Raw genomic sequence first — 18,189 nt, forward strand, 5'->3', positions numbered from 1 at the left:
TAATCACTCAAGCAACTACCATATAAGCAATTGAGGGTAAAACTCTTGTGCCAGAATGGAGAATTCTGACATCACAAAGCTTTCTCTCACGACTCCCATCATATCTTCTCACATCATTCGGGATGGGAGACTATCGATTTAATCTCAATTACAAGTCGATTTAGTCTCAAATTACAAGCAATATTGCACCCATTTGGAACTCTGCGGAGATTATTCAAGCTCATTTAGCATCAGATCTTATCTTTCACTTGGAACCTTTTCCCCTCACACAGATTAAAGAGACTTTCACCCTATCCATCTCAGCTAAATTCAAACTCAAATGAGAAGTGCTAATCCTCTCTCCACAGGCAATTGAATTTTGAAGATGAAAGAAGCCACATTACCTAGATCAGCCTGAAAACCTCAGCTTGATCAGATCTTTTGCATCATTTACAATTGCCTTGCCAGCGGGCATTCATATTTAGCAGCTCCATCAAAGATTACCTCTTGCACGAGGTTGCGTAAGAAGATCGTTTTTTGTCGCAGGGGATCATGGACCAGGCCTTCGGAGAAGAAGATCATGCCCTGGGGAAAGTTATGCTGAGCCAGCCAGGACACCACTCGCTGCTTCTGCATGTCCGGGCGACCGGTAATGTAAATGATGAGGTATCCCAGGTCCTGCCAGTGTCTTTAAAAAGAACAAACTTTCAGTTAGTTCCCTAAGCAAATTCGCAGCACTCCAAATGAGGAATCAATGCAACAGCTGTTACTGGGTGAAATCCATTTGGTGTCTATGTCCCAGATCTTTCCTGTGGTTTTCTCATTTCCTACATTGGAATGTTCCATATGTGAGATTAATATTGCGCTTTCTGTAATAAAGGGAGATTTCATTGGAAATTAATATTAGGCAGTTTCGATAACATTTTTTAATTCATTCGTGGGACATGGGCATCGCTGGCTGGCCAGCATTATTGTCCATTGGTCGGCACAGTGGCTAGCACTGCTGCCCCACAGCACCAGGGACCCGGGTTTCATTCCGGCCTCGGGACACCATCTGTGTGGAGTCTGCACGTCTGCGTGGATTTCCTCCGGGTGCTCCTCCCACAGTCTAAAGGTGTGCGGGTTAGGTGGATTGACCAAGCTAAATCGTCCCTTAATGTCAGAGGGACTAACTAGGGTAAATGCATGGGGTTATGGGGATAGGGCCTGGATAGGATTGTGGTCAGTGCGGGTTTGTTAGGCCAAATGGCCTCCTTCTGCACTATAGGATTCAATGATCCCTAGTATCCTTAGACTGAACAAATGGCTTGTTAGGCCATTTCAGAGGGCAGCTGGGAGTCAACCACATTGCTGTGGATCTGGAGTCATATGTAGGCCAGACCAAGTAAGGACAGCAGATTTTCTTTCCTAAAGGACCTTAGAGACCAGATAGGTTTTTCAGACAATCGACAATGGTTTCACGGTCATCAGTAGATTCTTAATTGTAGATTTGTTTAATGTAATTCAATTCCACAATCTGCCGTGGCAGGATTCGAACCCGGATCCGCAGAATATTAGCTGAGTTTCTGAATTAATGGTCTAGCGATAATACCACTAGGCCATCGCCTCTCCATGGACTGATCTATAACCTCAGTCTGATGCCCAAGCGGCAAATTGAATATGTAATTATTTTTTAATGATGATCTTTGTGTTTTAGTTCCCTGGCAAAGATTCTCCCATCACCAATTGCAGGATTTTTTATTAGAAGGATTAATTAAATCTTTGCAGGCAATGGCATTTAATTTTGCATTGGTGGGCATCAGCAAAATCATTTAACATTTTGTTCTTCTGTATAATTGTGAATAATTACGTTTGTCATTATAGCTGTGAAAAAAAGTCCCTATTCTGTATTTGCTTCTTTGTCAATCCAAAGGAAGTTTCATCATCGTACAAATCCAGGGCTAATCCCGTACGCACATTCCCAAAAATTGACTGACCATTATTCCTTGTATCCAAAGACACAATGTCAGAGAAAAAGTGCAACTTCAAGGTCAAAGAAGACAAGTCCTACTACAGTGAAACTGTTCAAAAAGTAAAAAAATATATATATATGTCAAGGCTGAAACAGTGACTACTTTTGAATATGTAAATCGAAACTGGAGACGCAGAGATCCAAAGAATAAATTCCTGGCATTGACTCTGTCTCGATTGTTAATGTTTCTTGTGGTCATCTGTAAATCAGTGTTATCTTGATTTAAAGTTCAGTGCTAAGGCACTTGTTTACACATTTATCCATTCAACTAGTCAATTGCCTTCTTTTTAATTAATTCTTAAGGTGTGAGCATTGCCGGTAAGACCAGCATTTGTTGGCCATTCCTCGCTGCCCTTAAGAAAATGGTGGTGAATCCTATGTTATTGCCAAAGGTAAATTGCTGAATAAAATATATATAATATATATGTATCTATATATTGTGTGTATATATATATATTCACATGGTGATGTTGGCTTTGAGGAAGAGACTTCAGGAACCTAGTCCACAGAACCACCAAGTGCCCAGAGTCTGCAAATGCACTGATATAGAAAATTTGAATGGGAATTGCTGAACGTTGCAATGTACAATGGCAAATGCAAACAGAAAAATGCGATCAAACTTTTGTGATGGCAGGTATTGTGGCTTGTGGGAAGGAAATCTGCATTCTCTGCAAAGGTTCTTAATAAACTATAGTCTTAAAATGGGATAACTGAAATAATTTAACATCAAACATTGAATATTGAACATTTGGCTTGGTGGCGCATGGTTAGCACAACTGCCTCACAGTGCCAGGGATCTGGGTTCGATTCCGGACTCAGGTGACTGGCCGAGTGGAATTTGCACCATGTCTCCCCGTGTCTGTGTGGGTTTCCTCCGGGTACTCTGGTTTTCTCCCATGGTCCAATGATATGAACTGTGTGAGAAAACCCAACAGTCCATATCATTGAAGCACTTTAGTATAAAAAGTGCTATTGGAATAGGAGTTGGAGCTAGTGTATATATCCTGACTAAATTTGCATTGTCTTTTCCTGATCTTGTTTAGGGACTATATCGCATTAATATTAGATATTAGTCATGTTAGGGCAGCACGGTAGCACAGTGGTTAGCACTGCTGCTTCACACCTCCAGGGTCTCGGGTTCAATTCCCAGCTTGGGTCACCGTCTGTGTGGAGTTTGCACATTCTCCTCGTGTCTGCGTGGGTTTGCTCTGGTTTCCTCCCAGAGTCCAAAGATGTGCAGGCTAGGGGCCATGCTAAGATTTTCCCTTAGTGTCCTGAGATGCACAGGTTAGAGGGATTAGTAGGTAAATGTGTTAGGATATAGGGGTAGGGCCTGGATGGGATTGTAGTCAGTGCAGACTCGATAGGCCAGATGGCTTCTTCCTGCACAGTAGGGTTTCTAAATTGCCCCCGAGTATCAAGGGGATTAGTTGGGTAAATCCAAAGAGTTCCAGGGATAGGGCCTGGGTGGGATTATTGTTGGTGCAGGCGCAGTGGGACAAATGGCACTCCTGTTGCACTGTAGGGATTCTATGATAAATATTAGTAGCTTTGAAGTGAACAGCTTTAAAATGAGTTTTTTGAGTCCTTTCTGAGCATGCCGGTATGAGAAAGTAACAATCACAAACTTAATGACCTTGATAGGATGGGTGAGCAAGCCTATGAAAAGAAGCCTTCGGCCTATAAAGCTGGAACCTGAATAATGCTGCTTATTGGGATCATAAAGTGTAAAGGTTATAACCAAAAGATATAAATATGCTACACAGCTTTGGCATCAGGCAGACACCCAGCAGAGCAGGTTGTGTCTCCCAAGCACGTTTGTGAATCAAGTCACCGTTTCTGCAACTTACAGACTTGAGTGATTTCAATCTTTTACCACAACTCAAAATATGACACACACAAACACGAAGAGTCTGAAAGTTTGTACACACAATACCTGACCACATCCACAGCTCCTGCTCTGACCTTAGGGTCGCTGCCCATGATAGAGACACTAGCAGCAAAAGACCCATCGATGCTGAAGACGACACACTCCATCCCCTTTGGCAGCACTGTAAGGTAGCTCTCTGCAAAAGTCTGGTCACCTCTAATTAAAGTATATATAAAAAAAAACAAGAGGATAGACGTTACCACGTTTTAAACTCGAGTACAATCAAGATTGCTGGATGCACATAATAACGAACGAATGTTAGTAGGGGCAAACTAGCCTCCCATCCACTGACTCTGTTTACACTTCCCTCTGCCTCAGCAAAGCAGCCAACATAATTAAGGACCCAACGCACTCCAGACATTCTCTCTTCCACCTTCTTCCGTCGGGAAAAAATACAAGAATCTGATGGTGAGATGCCAGTTTTGGACTGGGGTAGGTACAGTAAGAAGTCTCACAACACCAGGTTAAAGTCCAATAGGTTCCGGAGCGCTGCTCTTTCATCAAGTGAGTGGAGGATTGGGTTCACAAACACGACATAGATAGACACAATTTACAGGATAACGGTTAGAATGCGAGACTTAACAGGTTAACTAAACTTTAACTTCACATGGCACCCGCAGCAACACATGGGACCCCAGCAGCATCTGCAGCTCATCAGCTCACAAGAGGTGAGTGAATATTGGAGTGCTATGAAAATAATGGCAATGTGAAGCTGATAGAATCATAGAATCCCGAACAGCACAGAAGGAACCATTTAGCCCATCGAGTCTGCACCCTCAGCAATCCCACCCAGGCACTATCCTTGTAACCCCACATATTTACCCTGCTAAACCACCTGACAGTAAGAGTCAATTTAGCATGACCAATCCACCTAACCTGCACATGTTTGGACTGTGGAAGAAACCTGGAGGAAACCCAGGCAGACATGGGGAGAATGTGCAAACTCTGCACAGACCCGAAGCCGGAATCGAACTCGGGTCACTGGCACTGTGAGACAGCAGAGCTAACCACTGTGCCACCCTAGTTAGTGGTACAAATCGCCAAGCCTGACATCATCAACAGACAGAGGCTTGCAATTCCTAATTATCTCCTGGATATGGCCGACGCAAGACGGTGCTTGTGATGAAGATGTTTCCTTCAGATTCATCCCTTAATTTTGTCCCGATTAGTCCATTCCCAGTAGCAACCAAAGCCACTTTTTGAAAATTGCTGAAATGTCCATGACAAGGACACAATGCCAGACGTATAAATGAGATAGCAAAATAAAAAAAAGGCTATTTCCCCGGGTTGAAACGGTCGCTATGAGAGGACACAGATTTAAGGTGCGGGGAGGAAAGTACAGAAGTGACGTTAGGGGTAAGTATTTCACTCAGAGGGTGGTGAGTGAATGGAATCGGCTGCCGTCAGTGGTGGTGGAGGCGAACTCGCTGGGGTCTTTTAAAAGACTTCTGGATGAGGATATGGGGTTTTATGGGATTGGGGGTTATAGATAGGTCTATAGATTGGGAGGTGTCGATGTGATCGGCGCAACTTGTGGGCCGAAGGGCCTGTTTGTGCTGTAGTGTTCTATGTTCTATAAATGGGCAAGTGATCGAAATATGAAAGATGGACGAAACATCCTGAAAGAAAACAACCACTCGGGCTAAATGGGATCCCAGCTCTATTCCGGCCTTGGGTCACTGTCTGTGTGGAGTTTACACGTTCTCTCCATATTTGCCTGGGTTTCCTCCAGGTGCCCCGGTTTCCTTCCACAGTCCAAACGTGTGCAGGCTAGGTGGAATGGTCATGCTAAATTGACCCTTACTGTCAGGGGGATTAGTGGGGTAAATATGTGGGGTTACAGGGATAAGGCCTGGGTGACATTGTTGTTGGTGCAGCTCGATGGGCCAAATGGCCTCCTTCTGCACTGTAGGGATTCTATGATTCTCTAAGGTTAAGACTGCCCACTATTTTCATAGCATTCCAATCTCCCAATATTCACTCACCTCTAAATGGGAAGATGCCATTCAGCCCCTCAAGTGAGCTCCGCAGCCATTCAATTGGTTCCCAGCCAATTTGTATCTCACGCTCATCTATTTGCCTTGGTTCCAAAGTCACTAGTACCTTCACCTAACAGGAGACTACCCTCAGATCCAGTGGGTGGGAATGGAGACAACAGATGTGCCAATGACTGGCTTCAAGCCCTTCTTCAGGAAACCCTAGCAGATATAGAACATCCTTGTCACTGTTTACATGAATACAACAAGCTGATAAATTTACCGTCCTATTCAGTTTTGTTTGATTTCATTTTTAGCAAACGTTAAGGAGGATGTTACATCCCCATTGCCATCGCTACCTCTTAAGATTTTGCAAGATTCATGAGCTACAGAAATAATTTATGAACTGAAGGTTGATGAATATGGTCCATCACTGCAATAAATAAAGAGGTTGTCACTATTTAGTATCAAAGCAAATGGGAGTTGGAAATTGAACAAGACAAATATAAACTTAATGGGCAGACTACTTTTGAATAATTGCACTGGAGACTCCAACTCAGTGAAGAGTTCTGGCTTTGTCTGTTGTACTTTTATTACATTACTTTAAAAAAAAGTATTTGTTTCAGATTTCAGAAGGTTGAACAGGAGAAACTCATGAGCATATTTCATCGGCCAACTTTTCTGTTTGGATGCACAGAGTCGGGAGAAAAGTGTCATAGAGTCATAGACTCACCCAGGCCTTATCCCTGTAACCCCAAATATTTACCCCACTAATCCCCCTGACAGTAAGGGCCATCAACGTTTTGAATGGACCTACCTCATATTAAGTTGATCATTCTCTATACCCTCGCTATGCACGGAAGCACAATGGTTAGCACTGTTGCCTCATAGCACCAGGGACCCAGGTTCGATTCCCAGCTTGGGTCACTGTGCAGACTGCATGTTCTGCCTATGTCTTCATGGGTTTCCTCTGCCTACTCCGGTTTCCTCCCACAGTCTGAAAGATCTGCTGGATAAGGGCTTTGGCCATGCTAAATTCTACCTCAGTGTACCTGGTGCCAGAGTGTAGTGGATTTTCACAGTAACTTAATTGCTGTGTTAACATGACACGATTTGTGACATTAATAAATAAACTTTAAACTGTTACGCTCCATTCTGCACCCTCTCCTTTCCTTCTCAAATGATACGCTTTGTCCGAATAATGCGCAACAAACAATACTTTTTACTGTATACCAATAAATGTAACAATAATAAATCAAATCAAAATTATACAGTGCAGAAAAGTCTCTTCAGCCCATCAAATCTGCACCAACAACATCTACCACTGAAGATGTGCTAATCCTATTTTCCTGCGGTTGTCCCATATCTTTGAATATTATAATATTTCAAGAGCTCATCCAAATATTTTTAAAGGTTTAAGGTTTCCATACTGTTACATTACTTCTGTCAAGGTGCCAGTAGGTAATGAAGGCTGGCAGCTGGTTCACCAACCAGAGGGTAGGGAAACCTGGCAACTCCTCCGTGAAATGAAGCTGAAAGTGAGCGCCCTTAAATAGGTCGACAGAGAGTTCCATGCTATCAGGACTCATGTGAGCCAAGCTAATTAGCTTTTGCAGAAGTGATCAGCATAGCTGTGGGACTTGAATTGAGAGCTGAATCATAGAATCCTACAATACAAAAGGAGGCCATTTGGCCCATCGAGTCAGCACCAACAACAATCCTACCCAAGCCCTATCCCCATAACTCCATGCATCTGCCCTATCTGGTTCCCCTAACATTAAGGGGCAATTTAGCATGGCCAAGCCACCAAACCCTCACATCTTTGGAGGAAACCCATGCAGACAATTGGAGAAGGTGCAAATCCACACAGACAGTGACCCAAGCAGGGAACCAAACCCGGGTCCCTAACGCTGTGAGGCAGCAGTGCTAACTACTGTGCCATCGTGTTGTCAGAGGTGACTTGAGGATCAAATCCTGAAAGATGAAAAGCAGTTTTATTTATTTATTAGTGTCACAATTAGGCTAACATTAACACTGCAATGATGGTACTGTGAAAATCCCTAGTCGCCACACTCCAGCACCTGTTCCAGTGCACTGAGGAAGAATTTAGCATGGCTAATGCACCTAACCTGCACGTCTTTTGGACCGTGGGAGGAAACCGGAGCATCCAGAAGAACATGCAGAATCCACACAGTCAGCGATTCAAACCGGGAATCGAACCCGGGTCCCTGGCGCTATGAGGCAGCATGCTAACCACTGTCCCACCGTGAGCCCTTACTGGAGCAAAGAGAGAGATGTGAAGGCCTTCAGGATTCTAGGTAGTACCGGAAATGTGCTGAAGGGACTGGCAGTAAATTGCTGAGACCTATCTTTGCCGTATCAGCTATTTAAAGCGTAATTTATGATTTCCATTGAATACAGTTTGCCCATTAATTCTTGTTTAATTTATGGTGAAACTGATTAAACTGTTAAAATGAAAATTATAAAAAGTGCAAGCTTGTCCATCAATTTCTTCCATTTGTGTCATTTGGGGTGTTTTTAGGTTATTGCTTTCCACAGGGGTCATAACACAAGTGCCATTTATATGTGACCCGATGCTGCAAGGATCAAAGTGTGTGCGTGTATCATAGCAATTCCAGATTCTACACATTGGTGTTCATACATGTTGATTGTAGCAGAGTCCATTGGCTACAAAAACAACAGCGCTAGCTGATGTCTCCTCTCCTTAGTCAAGGACAGGAAAGCAGACAGGATATTTCAAACCATATTACGAATATCACAATTCATTTTTATTATATCTTCAGATGTTTGGAAGATTTCAGAACAGATTTCAGTTATATTGTATTGCCTTTGAGATACCCTCAAATGGTTCATTTCCTGTTCCAACAGAAGCTCTTCAAATATTTCCATGCACTTTAAAATAATATTCTTCTGTCGGTGCAACTGCCATCAAGCGTTATTGAGAACTGACTTGAAAGCTATATCGCATGCACCATAAAATGAGTTCAGAAGATCTACAATTTATTGTGCATTTGCTCAAACTTAATTTTCAACCTTTCCAGGTATATTTCTGTTCATTATTGGTGACACAATGACATTACATTTCCAAAAATGAGTTTGGCAGATGCATTCAACATATATTTTTCAACAGAGCTACGTTGAATGTATAGACCAGAATGAGGCCATTCAGGTCAAATTGTTTGTGCTGGAATTTACTCTCCTACACAGATCTCCTTCCATTCCATCTTCCTCATTTCTGAAGAGAAAGGTCCAGGAAAAACAACTAAAAATATTGCTATTTAACCGTTTCACTAAAGAAATCCATATATGGAATTGAATACCTGTGCATCCTTCAGCTCCTTAACCTGTGAGGGATCCTATGTATGCTCAGCTCTGTTTGCTTCATTTATGCAAAGACTTCCTTTTAAGATATTTCTGCCGATGCAATTACATTTAAACGTTAAGCATAAAAAGTTAACTAACTTGACCACATTTTAACACTCAGCAGGCATGCTGGGTTAGTTAGGGAAAATTGACTGCATTTCTGAAAGTACAGTGCAAGTGAAAACTGGCTTTCTCATAAACCAAAACAAAATTTTTCACAAAGAACATCTGCAAGTTGCCTTTTGCAGTTAGAGACTGCATGTGCTGAGCAATTTCAATAACAGAAATAAGAGTTAACATATATTGTAGTCATAATTCTGTGCTTTTAGATCAGTCCAGAATCTGTTTTGAGCTGTGACTGGTACAGGACTGGCAAAAACCAGCATCTCTCTCTCTCTCTTCTAGTAATACTTTTCAGTTCACTTTCTGTAATGTTTTAATTTTAAGTTCTGTGTAATAAAAGAAATTCAATGTATCAATGTGGTCTTCATCAATTCTGATGACTGAATGAATCCTACAACCTGGTACAAGATCTTGGCCAATCTGTAATTTATTTGTGTATACCCACTATGGTGGAATTTTACTGTCCCATCCGCTATGGGAATCGGAGCAGCTGAGGGGCAGACCATGGAAAAGTTGTAAAATCCTGCCCATTATTCCTTAAAGAAAGTCAATCAATTTCAGGCTCAAAGATTTCAATTGCCCCACCTTCCACAGTATTTTGGGAAAACAAGTTCCAGATCTCCACTATCATTTAAGTACATCTTGATTTTGCCCCTGAATTAGCCAGGCTTTATGTTGAAGGCTTAGCCTCTTTATTCTGGATTTCTCTAGCAGAAGAAACAGTTTCTCTGTGTTACCTTGTCATTTTAAACCCCTCAATCTGATCACCCCTCAATCTTCTGAATGTGTTAAAAATACAAAGTAAATTTATGCAGCCTGTCTACATAATTTAACCCATTAAGTTCCCGTGAATTTTGGTAGGAGGCCAAAATATCTTTCCTGAGATGGAGAGACCAAAACTCATGAGGCAGCATGGTTAGCACTGCTGCCTCACAGTGCCACGGACTTGGGTTCAATTCCCAGCTTGGGATACTGTGTGGAGTTTGCACGTTTTTCCCCCAGATGTTCTGGTTTCCTCCCACAGTCCAAAGATGTGTGGGTTAGGTAGATTGGTCATGATAAATTGACCCTTAGTGTCAGGAAGATTAGCAGGGTAAATATATGCGGTTGTGTGGATAAGTCCTGGATGGGATGGTGGGCGGTGCAGACATTAATGGGCTGAATGGCCTCCTTCCACACTGTTGGGATACTATGATAACAATTTAGAACAAAGAAAAGAAAATTACAGCACAGGAATAGGCCCTTCAGTCCTCCAAGCCTGCACCGACCATTCTGCCCGACTGAACTAAAACCCTTACCCTTCCAGGGACCATATATCTCCATTCCCACCCCATTCACGTATTTAAAAGTTTATTTATTAGTCACAAATAAGGCTTCCATCAACACTGCAATGAAATTACTGAGAAATCCCCCTAGTTGCTACACTCCGATGCCTGTTCGGGTCAATGCACCTAACCAGCACGTTTTTCAGACTGTGGGAGGAAACCGGAGCTCCCAGAGGAAACTCACGCAGACACGGGGAGAAAGCGCAAAATCCAAACAGACAGTGACCCAAGCCAAGAATCATGTCCCTGGCACTGTGAGGCAGCAGTGCTAACCACTGTGTCAGCGTGTCGCACAAGAATCATAGAATCCCTACAGTGCAGGAGGCTGCCTTTTGGCCCATCAAGCCTGTACTAATCCCGCTCAGGCCCTATCCCTGAAGCCCCACATTATTATGCTGCTAATCCCCCTGACGCTAAGGGGCAATTTAGCATGGCCAATCAACCTAACCTGCACATCTTTCGAGTTGACATTGAACGCAAAGCTCCAGGTGGGTCTGGTCAAGTTTCCCATCAGCACTTCACACACTTTTGTATTCCAAACTCCCGGTGCAGTCCATTTAGCCTGTGTGATTGCTCTTGCATCTGGCAGCACTGGTTTTTAACGACTTCACTGGCATAGAGCAAACGACATGACTTCAAAGCAGCCGGAACGGAATCAAAGATCTTTTCAACTACAGAGGAATTGCGAAGGGGTTTAAAACTGAGCTCAACTCATTAAAAAAAGACAGACAATATATTATACCTGACAACCATCTTGACGGGGTAAACTCCAACACTGAGCTTCTTTCCGTCTGGAATGGTGTACAGGATTCTGCCGCTGTTGCTGGTGATCTCAGTGTCAAAATACGCCCACCTCCCTGAAGGTGGCTGTGTCATCAGGAGAATGTCAACCTGCACGGCATGGAAAAAGAACAACAGAATGTAAAAATGCTGCCTTGGGAGGCAGAATTCATCCATTGCTCTGAAGGAAATAAAAATGATCAATCTTCACTTTTTGTCTCTCTGACACATCTCCCCATGGATGGGAACTGCTTCATACTATGGCTGACAGGAGGCGCCAAGCATCTTTTGATGGCTGTGATATTGAACAGCGGAAATCTAAAATATCATTATCCAAAATAACACAACTCCCCATGAGACACTGCATCACCAACTCCGACAGTCTGTTGTCATGTCCGACAGCCAGTTTTAAAAAAAAATTGATCATTAGTAAGTCTAAAACTCACTGACGGCAACATCAATAGCCCAGACAGATAATTGCTATCATAGGAACCCTACAGTGCAGAAGGAGGCCATTGAGCCCATCAAGTCTGCACCAACAACAATCCCACCCAGGGCCTATCCCCGCTTAGTTACCTTGTTAATCCCTCTAACCTATCACATCCTGGCACATTAAGGGTAAATTTAGCACGCCCCATCAACTTCACCCACACATCTCTGGACTGAGAGGGGAAACCGGAGGACCTGGAGGAAGCCAGTGCAAACACGGGGAGAGTGTGCAAACTCCACACAGACAGCGATCCAAGCTGGGAATTGAAACCGGGTCCTTGGTGCTGTGAGGCAGCATGCTAACCACTGTGCCAATATGGTTACCATGTCACAGCCTTGTGAACACGCTCTTTTGGAATACTTGTGTTTGATGTTCTCACACACACACACTTGTGTTTGATGTTCTCACACACACACACTTGTGTTTGATGTTCTCACACACACACACTTGTGTTTGATGTTCTCACACACACACACTTGTGTTTGATGTTCTCACACACACACACTTGTGTTTGATGTTCTCACACACACACACACTTGTGTTTGATGTTCTCACACACACACACTTGTGTTTGATGTTCTCACACACACACACACTTGTGTTTGATGTTCTCACACACACACACACTTGTGTTTGATGTTCTCACACACACACACTTGTGTTTGATGTTCTCACACACACACACACTTGTGCTTGATGTTCTCACACACACACACACTTGTGCTTGATGTTCTCACACACACACACACTTGTGCTTGATGTTCTCACACACACACACACTTGTGTTTGATGTTCTCACACACACACACACTTGTGTTTGATGTTCTCACACACACACACACTTGTGTTTGATGTTCTCACACACACACACACTTGTGTTTGATGTTCTCACACACACACACACTTGTGTTTGATGTTCTCACACACACACACACTTGTGTTTGATGTTCTCACACACACACACTTGTGTTTGATGTTCTCACACACACACACACTTGTGTTTGATGTTCACACACACACACTTGTGTTTGATGTTCTCACACACACACACACTTGTGTTTGATGTTCTCACACACACACACACTTGTGTTTGATGTTCTCACACACACACACACTTGTGTTTGATGTTCTCACACACACACACACTTGTGTTTGATGTTCTCACACACACACACACTTGTGTTTGATGTTCTCACACACACACACACTTGTGTTTGATGTTCTCACACACACACACACTTGTGTTTGATGTTCTCACACACACACACACTTGTGTTTGATGTTCTCACACACACACACTTGTGTTTGATGTTCTCACACACACACACTTGTGTTTGATGTTCTCACACACACACACTTGTGTTTGATGTTCTCACACACACACACACTTGTGTTTGATGTTCTCACACACACACACTTGTGTTTGATGTTCTCACACACACACACTTGTGTTTGATGTTCTCACACACACACACTTGTGTTTGATGTTCTCACACACACACACTTGTGTTTGATGTTCTCACACACACACACACTTGTGTTTGATGTTCTCACACACACACACACTTGTGTTTGATGTTCTCACACACACACACACACTTGTGTTTGATGTTCTCACACACACACACTTGTGTTTGATGTTCTCACACACACACACTTGTGTTTGATGTTCTCACACACACACACTTGTGTTTGATGTTCTCACACACACACACTTGTGTTTGATGTTCTCACACACACACACTTGTGTTTGATGTTCTCACACACACACACTTGTGTTTGATGTTCTCACACACACACACTTGTGTTTGATGTTCTCACACACACACACATGAGCAACACTTCATTCAAGGTAGTAGTTCTACAGACAGCATCCATTCTTGAGTTCACTCAAGTGGTAAGCTGGTCAAGGTTTGCTTCGTGGCTAATGATGCAACCTTCCATTTGGTGTTTTAAATAGAACCAGTACTATTCAGTTTCCTCTATTGCGCACACATGCATTTCTGAGAATCAAGTCACACAACAACTGCAGAGAAACACATAAAAGTTTCCACAAGAGTCTTCAACCACTATAACAGTACCCGTTAGAGGGAGAAATCTATTGACTACAAAATTAAGTTAGCTTTTAAGTTTCAACTTTAATTACTTTAATGAGCTCTCCAATTTTAATTTCACGGTTGGACATTACAGTGGTCTTTGTGACGATAACTTGCCTTTAAACTGAATACACTCCTTCACTTCAACCTAACCAGAGAAGCTGATAGCCCAGTGGTATTGTTGCTAGTCTATTAATCCAGAAACTGAGCTAAAGTTCTCGGGATCTGGGTTCGAATCCTGCTACGACAGATGGTGGAATTTGAATTCAATAAAAAATATTTGGAATTAAGAACCTACTGATGGATCATGTTGATTGTTGGCAAAACCTGTCTGGTTCACTGATATCCCTTTAGGGAAGGAAATTTGCTACCTTCACTGGTCTGGCTTACATGTGACTCCAGAGCCACAGCATAATGGTTAACTCTCAGCTGCCTCTGAGGAACTAGGGATGGGCAATAAATACCAACCAGCCAGCAACACCCATGTCCCAAGAATGTATGAAAAAAAGGTAGGAATAATCTTTAAGATACAAGCAAAATACAGTGGTTGCTGGAATCTGAAACAGAAAATGCTGGAAAATCTCAGCAGGCCTGACAGCATCTGTGGGGGGAGATGCTCAGATTTTCCAGCAGTTTTTGTTTTTGTAGGAATAATATTTATGTAAGTAATTATATTCCTCCTCCCATGGGTGGAGGAATGTAATTACTTAAATAAACAAATGAGTGGGCAGCACGGTAGCACAGTGGTTAGCACTGCTGCTTCATAGCTCCAGGGTCCTGGGTTCGATTCCCGACTCGGGTCACTGTCTGTGTGGAGTCTGCACATTATCCTCGTGTCTGCGTGGGTTTCCTCCGGGTACTCCGGTTTCCTCCCACAGTCCAAAGATGTGTGGGTTAGGTTGATTGGCCATGCAAAGAAATTGCCCCTCAGTGTCTAGGGATGTGTAGGTTAGAGGGATTAATGGGTATAAAATGTAGGGATATGGGGGTAGGGCCCAGGTGGGATTGTGTTCAGTGCAGACTTGATGGGCCGAAGGGCCTCTTTCTGCACTGTAGGATTCTATGGGTGACCATGGTGATGGATGCAACCATCAGCCACTTTGATAGGTACTATGGGATGGCCCACACGTGTGCTCTCAATGCTCTGCTCACTCATGCACTTTTTCAAGTTGGCCTGGTGGGTTTGACAGACCTGTGCTAAAAAACATCATCCTGGCAGGATACAACTGTATGATTCTGCATGAGGTGAAAACAGTGGGTGTGATGGTCAGTATTTGTTGCACTGGTTAATTTGGAGAATAACTTTGCTTCAAACCAAGTATGTAGGGCGTCTGTCATTGGATGCTGTTGTGACCTTTTTCACTACAATTGTTCAACTGACTAGAGTGCCACTTTCACCTGTCTGCTCAATGCAAGTGCAGAGAAACGTCAACTAGGTTACTAGCTTCTGTGAAGACCAAACAGAATAGGTTCAATTCAGATGCATGCTTCAATATGCAATATTCTTGTTTGCAATATTACAGATGTTTCACAAGATATTATTCCAGTATTCAAAGAAAAAAAGAAATGATTTTTAATAACACTTTTCAATAAATGCAGTCAAACTATAGATCATTTTGCATATCATTCACTTTGTCCTGACGTTTCCCAACTGTAGAACACAATATATCTAGTTTCAAGCATCTTCTCATTATCCTTCAGAAAGACTTTTCATTTTGTTTTTATTTATTTATTAGTCACAAGTAAGTCTTACATTAACACCGCAAAGAAGTTACTGTGAAATTCTCTGGGTCGCCACACTCTGTCAATGCATCTAACCAGCACATCTTTCAGCCTGTGGGAGGAAACCAAAACACCCTGGGGAAACCCATGCAGAGATGGGGAGAATGTGCAAATTCCACATGGACAGTGGTCCAGGCCAAGAATCAAACCCATGTCCCTGGCACAGTGCCATCGTGCTGCCCTGACTTATGGAGCTACTGGTACCAACTCTCTATTGAAGGCAGCGTTGCTTAAGTAGCTGATGCTTTGAGCTGGTTATAATTATACCATATTCTGAATTGGAATTCAATAGATCAGAGCGCACTGATTTGTCAGTGCAGTTATGTTGCAGTTGTCTGCTTATCATTTCCGTTTATAACATTCTTTTATAAGCACAGAGGTTTGTGCAGAATTGGCACTGCATGGGAGGATGGGCAGGAGTGAGGAACTGAGCTTGAACATTCAACAATGGCAATCAAAAATCAAGGGAGGTCAAGATCCAACAAAGCGTGTGTTGGGAAGGATGCAGAACACACAATCCAGGTGACTGAAAGAGGATTATGAGAAGAAGAACTAGTTTTTAGTTTATTTATTAGTGTCACAAGTAGGTTTACACTAACACTGTAATGAAGTTCCTATGAAAATCCCCTAGTTACCACACCCTGGTGCCTGTTTGGGTACACTGAGGGAGAATTTAGCATGGCCAATACATTTAAACAACACATCTTTCAAACTGTGGGAGCAGTAAGAAGTCTCACAACATCAGGTTAAAGTCCAACAGGTCTATTTGGTAGCACGAGCTTTCGGAGTGCTGCTCCTTCATCAGGTGAGTGGGAGTTGGCTTCACAAACAGGGCATATAAAGACACAAACTCAATTACAGACTTGAGACAACTCACACCTCTTTAACCTGTGCTTAACCCTCTCGCCACTCGCATTGTCTGTACCTGCACCAAATAGATTACCTGTTAAGACTCACATTCCAACCATTATCTTGTAATTGAGTTTGTGTCTATATATGCCCTGTTTGTGAACTCAACTCCCACTCACCTGATGAAGGAGCAGCGCTCCAAAAGGTCATGCGACCAAATAGACCTGTCAGACTTTAACCTGGTATTGTCACTCTTCTTACCGTGACTACCCCAGTCCAACGCTGGCATTTTCCACATCAAGACTGTGGGAGGAAATCCACGCAAGAATGGGGAGAATGAGTAAACTCCACATAGACAGTCACGCGAGGCCAGAATTAAACTTGGGTCCCTAGTGCTATGAGACAGCAGTGCTAACCACTGTGCCATATCTGTAGCCCAAGAGGTGTCGACTGTTCCGATTATATTTTTAAAAAACGTCGCTCGTTATGTTATGAATGCAGCTTTTAGTTACGTAATAAGATTGGCAGTGCAGATTTTAAAAACAATCATTTTGGCAGTTTGATTGGCTGATTGCTATTTGTTCATGAGCTGCATTTTTGCCTAGGACTTTCATTTCACACACACATAATAATCCCTTATAAATAGAACATCTGCATTCATTCGACAGTGCTTTCCAATTTGCATATTTTAATCAATTTGAATAAATTAAGATTCATTGATACTGAGCCAATCAGGACATTTTTGTAAATATTTCCTAGGTCCTGTGCACCTTAGGTAATATTTGGTCTCACAGGTTTGCAAGTGCTGCAACACTTTAGGTGTTTGAGTGTGTGTATGAAGTCTTGCACTGATTTTTTTTAAATTGTGCTTTTGATGAAATGACGATGCATATGTTTACGGTTGTTGAATTTATTGGACAGGTTTTCTGACGAGTATAAGTTCAATCATTCAATCGGTTTGCATTACATCCTGCCCTTGGTATTGAAAGGACATTATTTCACTCAATTCCTTCCTGCCAGCGTTGGATCAGTTAGCAGCATGCTTGACCCAGAGTCAGAAGACTTTGGGTTCACGTACCATTCCAGGACCTGGAGCAGAATTCGGGCTGATGCTGCAGTGCAGTACTGAGGGAGTGCTGCGCTGTCACAGGTACTGGTCACAACTGTGCGGCCGCATGGTGCCCAGCGAAGATCGCGCTGGAATGGAGCAGTGTTGGAGAATCGCAGGCGAAGGGTCTAGGATGCTCAGCGCCGGTGTGAAATCCCATTGCAATCCTCCCAGCCACTGCGCCAGTGGGGGCGGAACCAGATTTAAATATGCTGAGTCTGTTTGAGGCCAGATTCTCCCTGCTCCCAGGATTATCCGACCCTTGGGAATAATGGGAACCTAGCGAGAGTCACTACTAGTCTCCAGAAATGGGTGTGATGGTCACGCCAGGGGCTCAGAAACCACTGAAGTCCCTA

General features: G+C 42.9%; 1 protein-coding gene across 3 annotated transcripts in view; it reads right to left on the reverse strand.

Annotated features, from left to right (window-relative positions):
• LOC145357321 (membrane-associated phosphatidylinositol transfer protein 3-like) overlaps window positions 1-18,189 on the reverse strand; it is a 409,171-nt gene that overhangs the window by 13,834 nt on the left and 377,148 nt on the right. For all 3 annotated transcript variants that reach the window (XM_080210560.1, XM_080210561.1, XM_080210559.1), the window contains 3 exons: window positions 11,471-11,619; window positions 3,927-4,076; window positions 484-667 (listed from right to left, as the gene is read on the reverse strand). In XM_080210560.1, the coding sequence (XP_080066686.1) occupies window positions 484-667; window positions 3,927-4,076; window positions 11,471-11,619 (483 nt within the window). The remainder of the gene's footprint in view (window positions 1-483; window positions 668-3,926; window positions 4,077-11,470; window positions 11,620-18,189) is intronic.

Source organism: Carcharhinus amblyrhynchos, chromosome 23 (assembly GCF_965287045.1).
Source record: "Carcharhinus amblyrhynchos chromosome 23, sCarAmb.v2.hapA, whole genome shotgun sequence".
Lineage (NCBI taxonomy): Eukaryota > Metazoa > Chordata > Chondrichthyes > Carcharhiniformes > Carcharhinidae > Carcharhinus > Carcharhinus amblyrhynchos.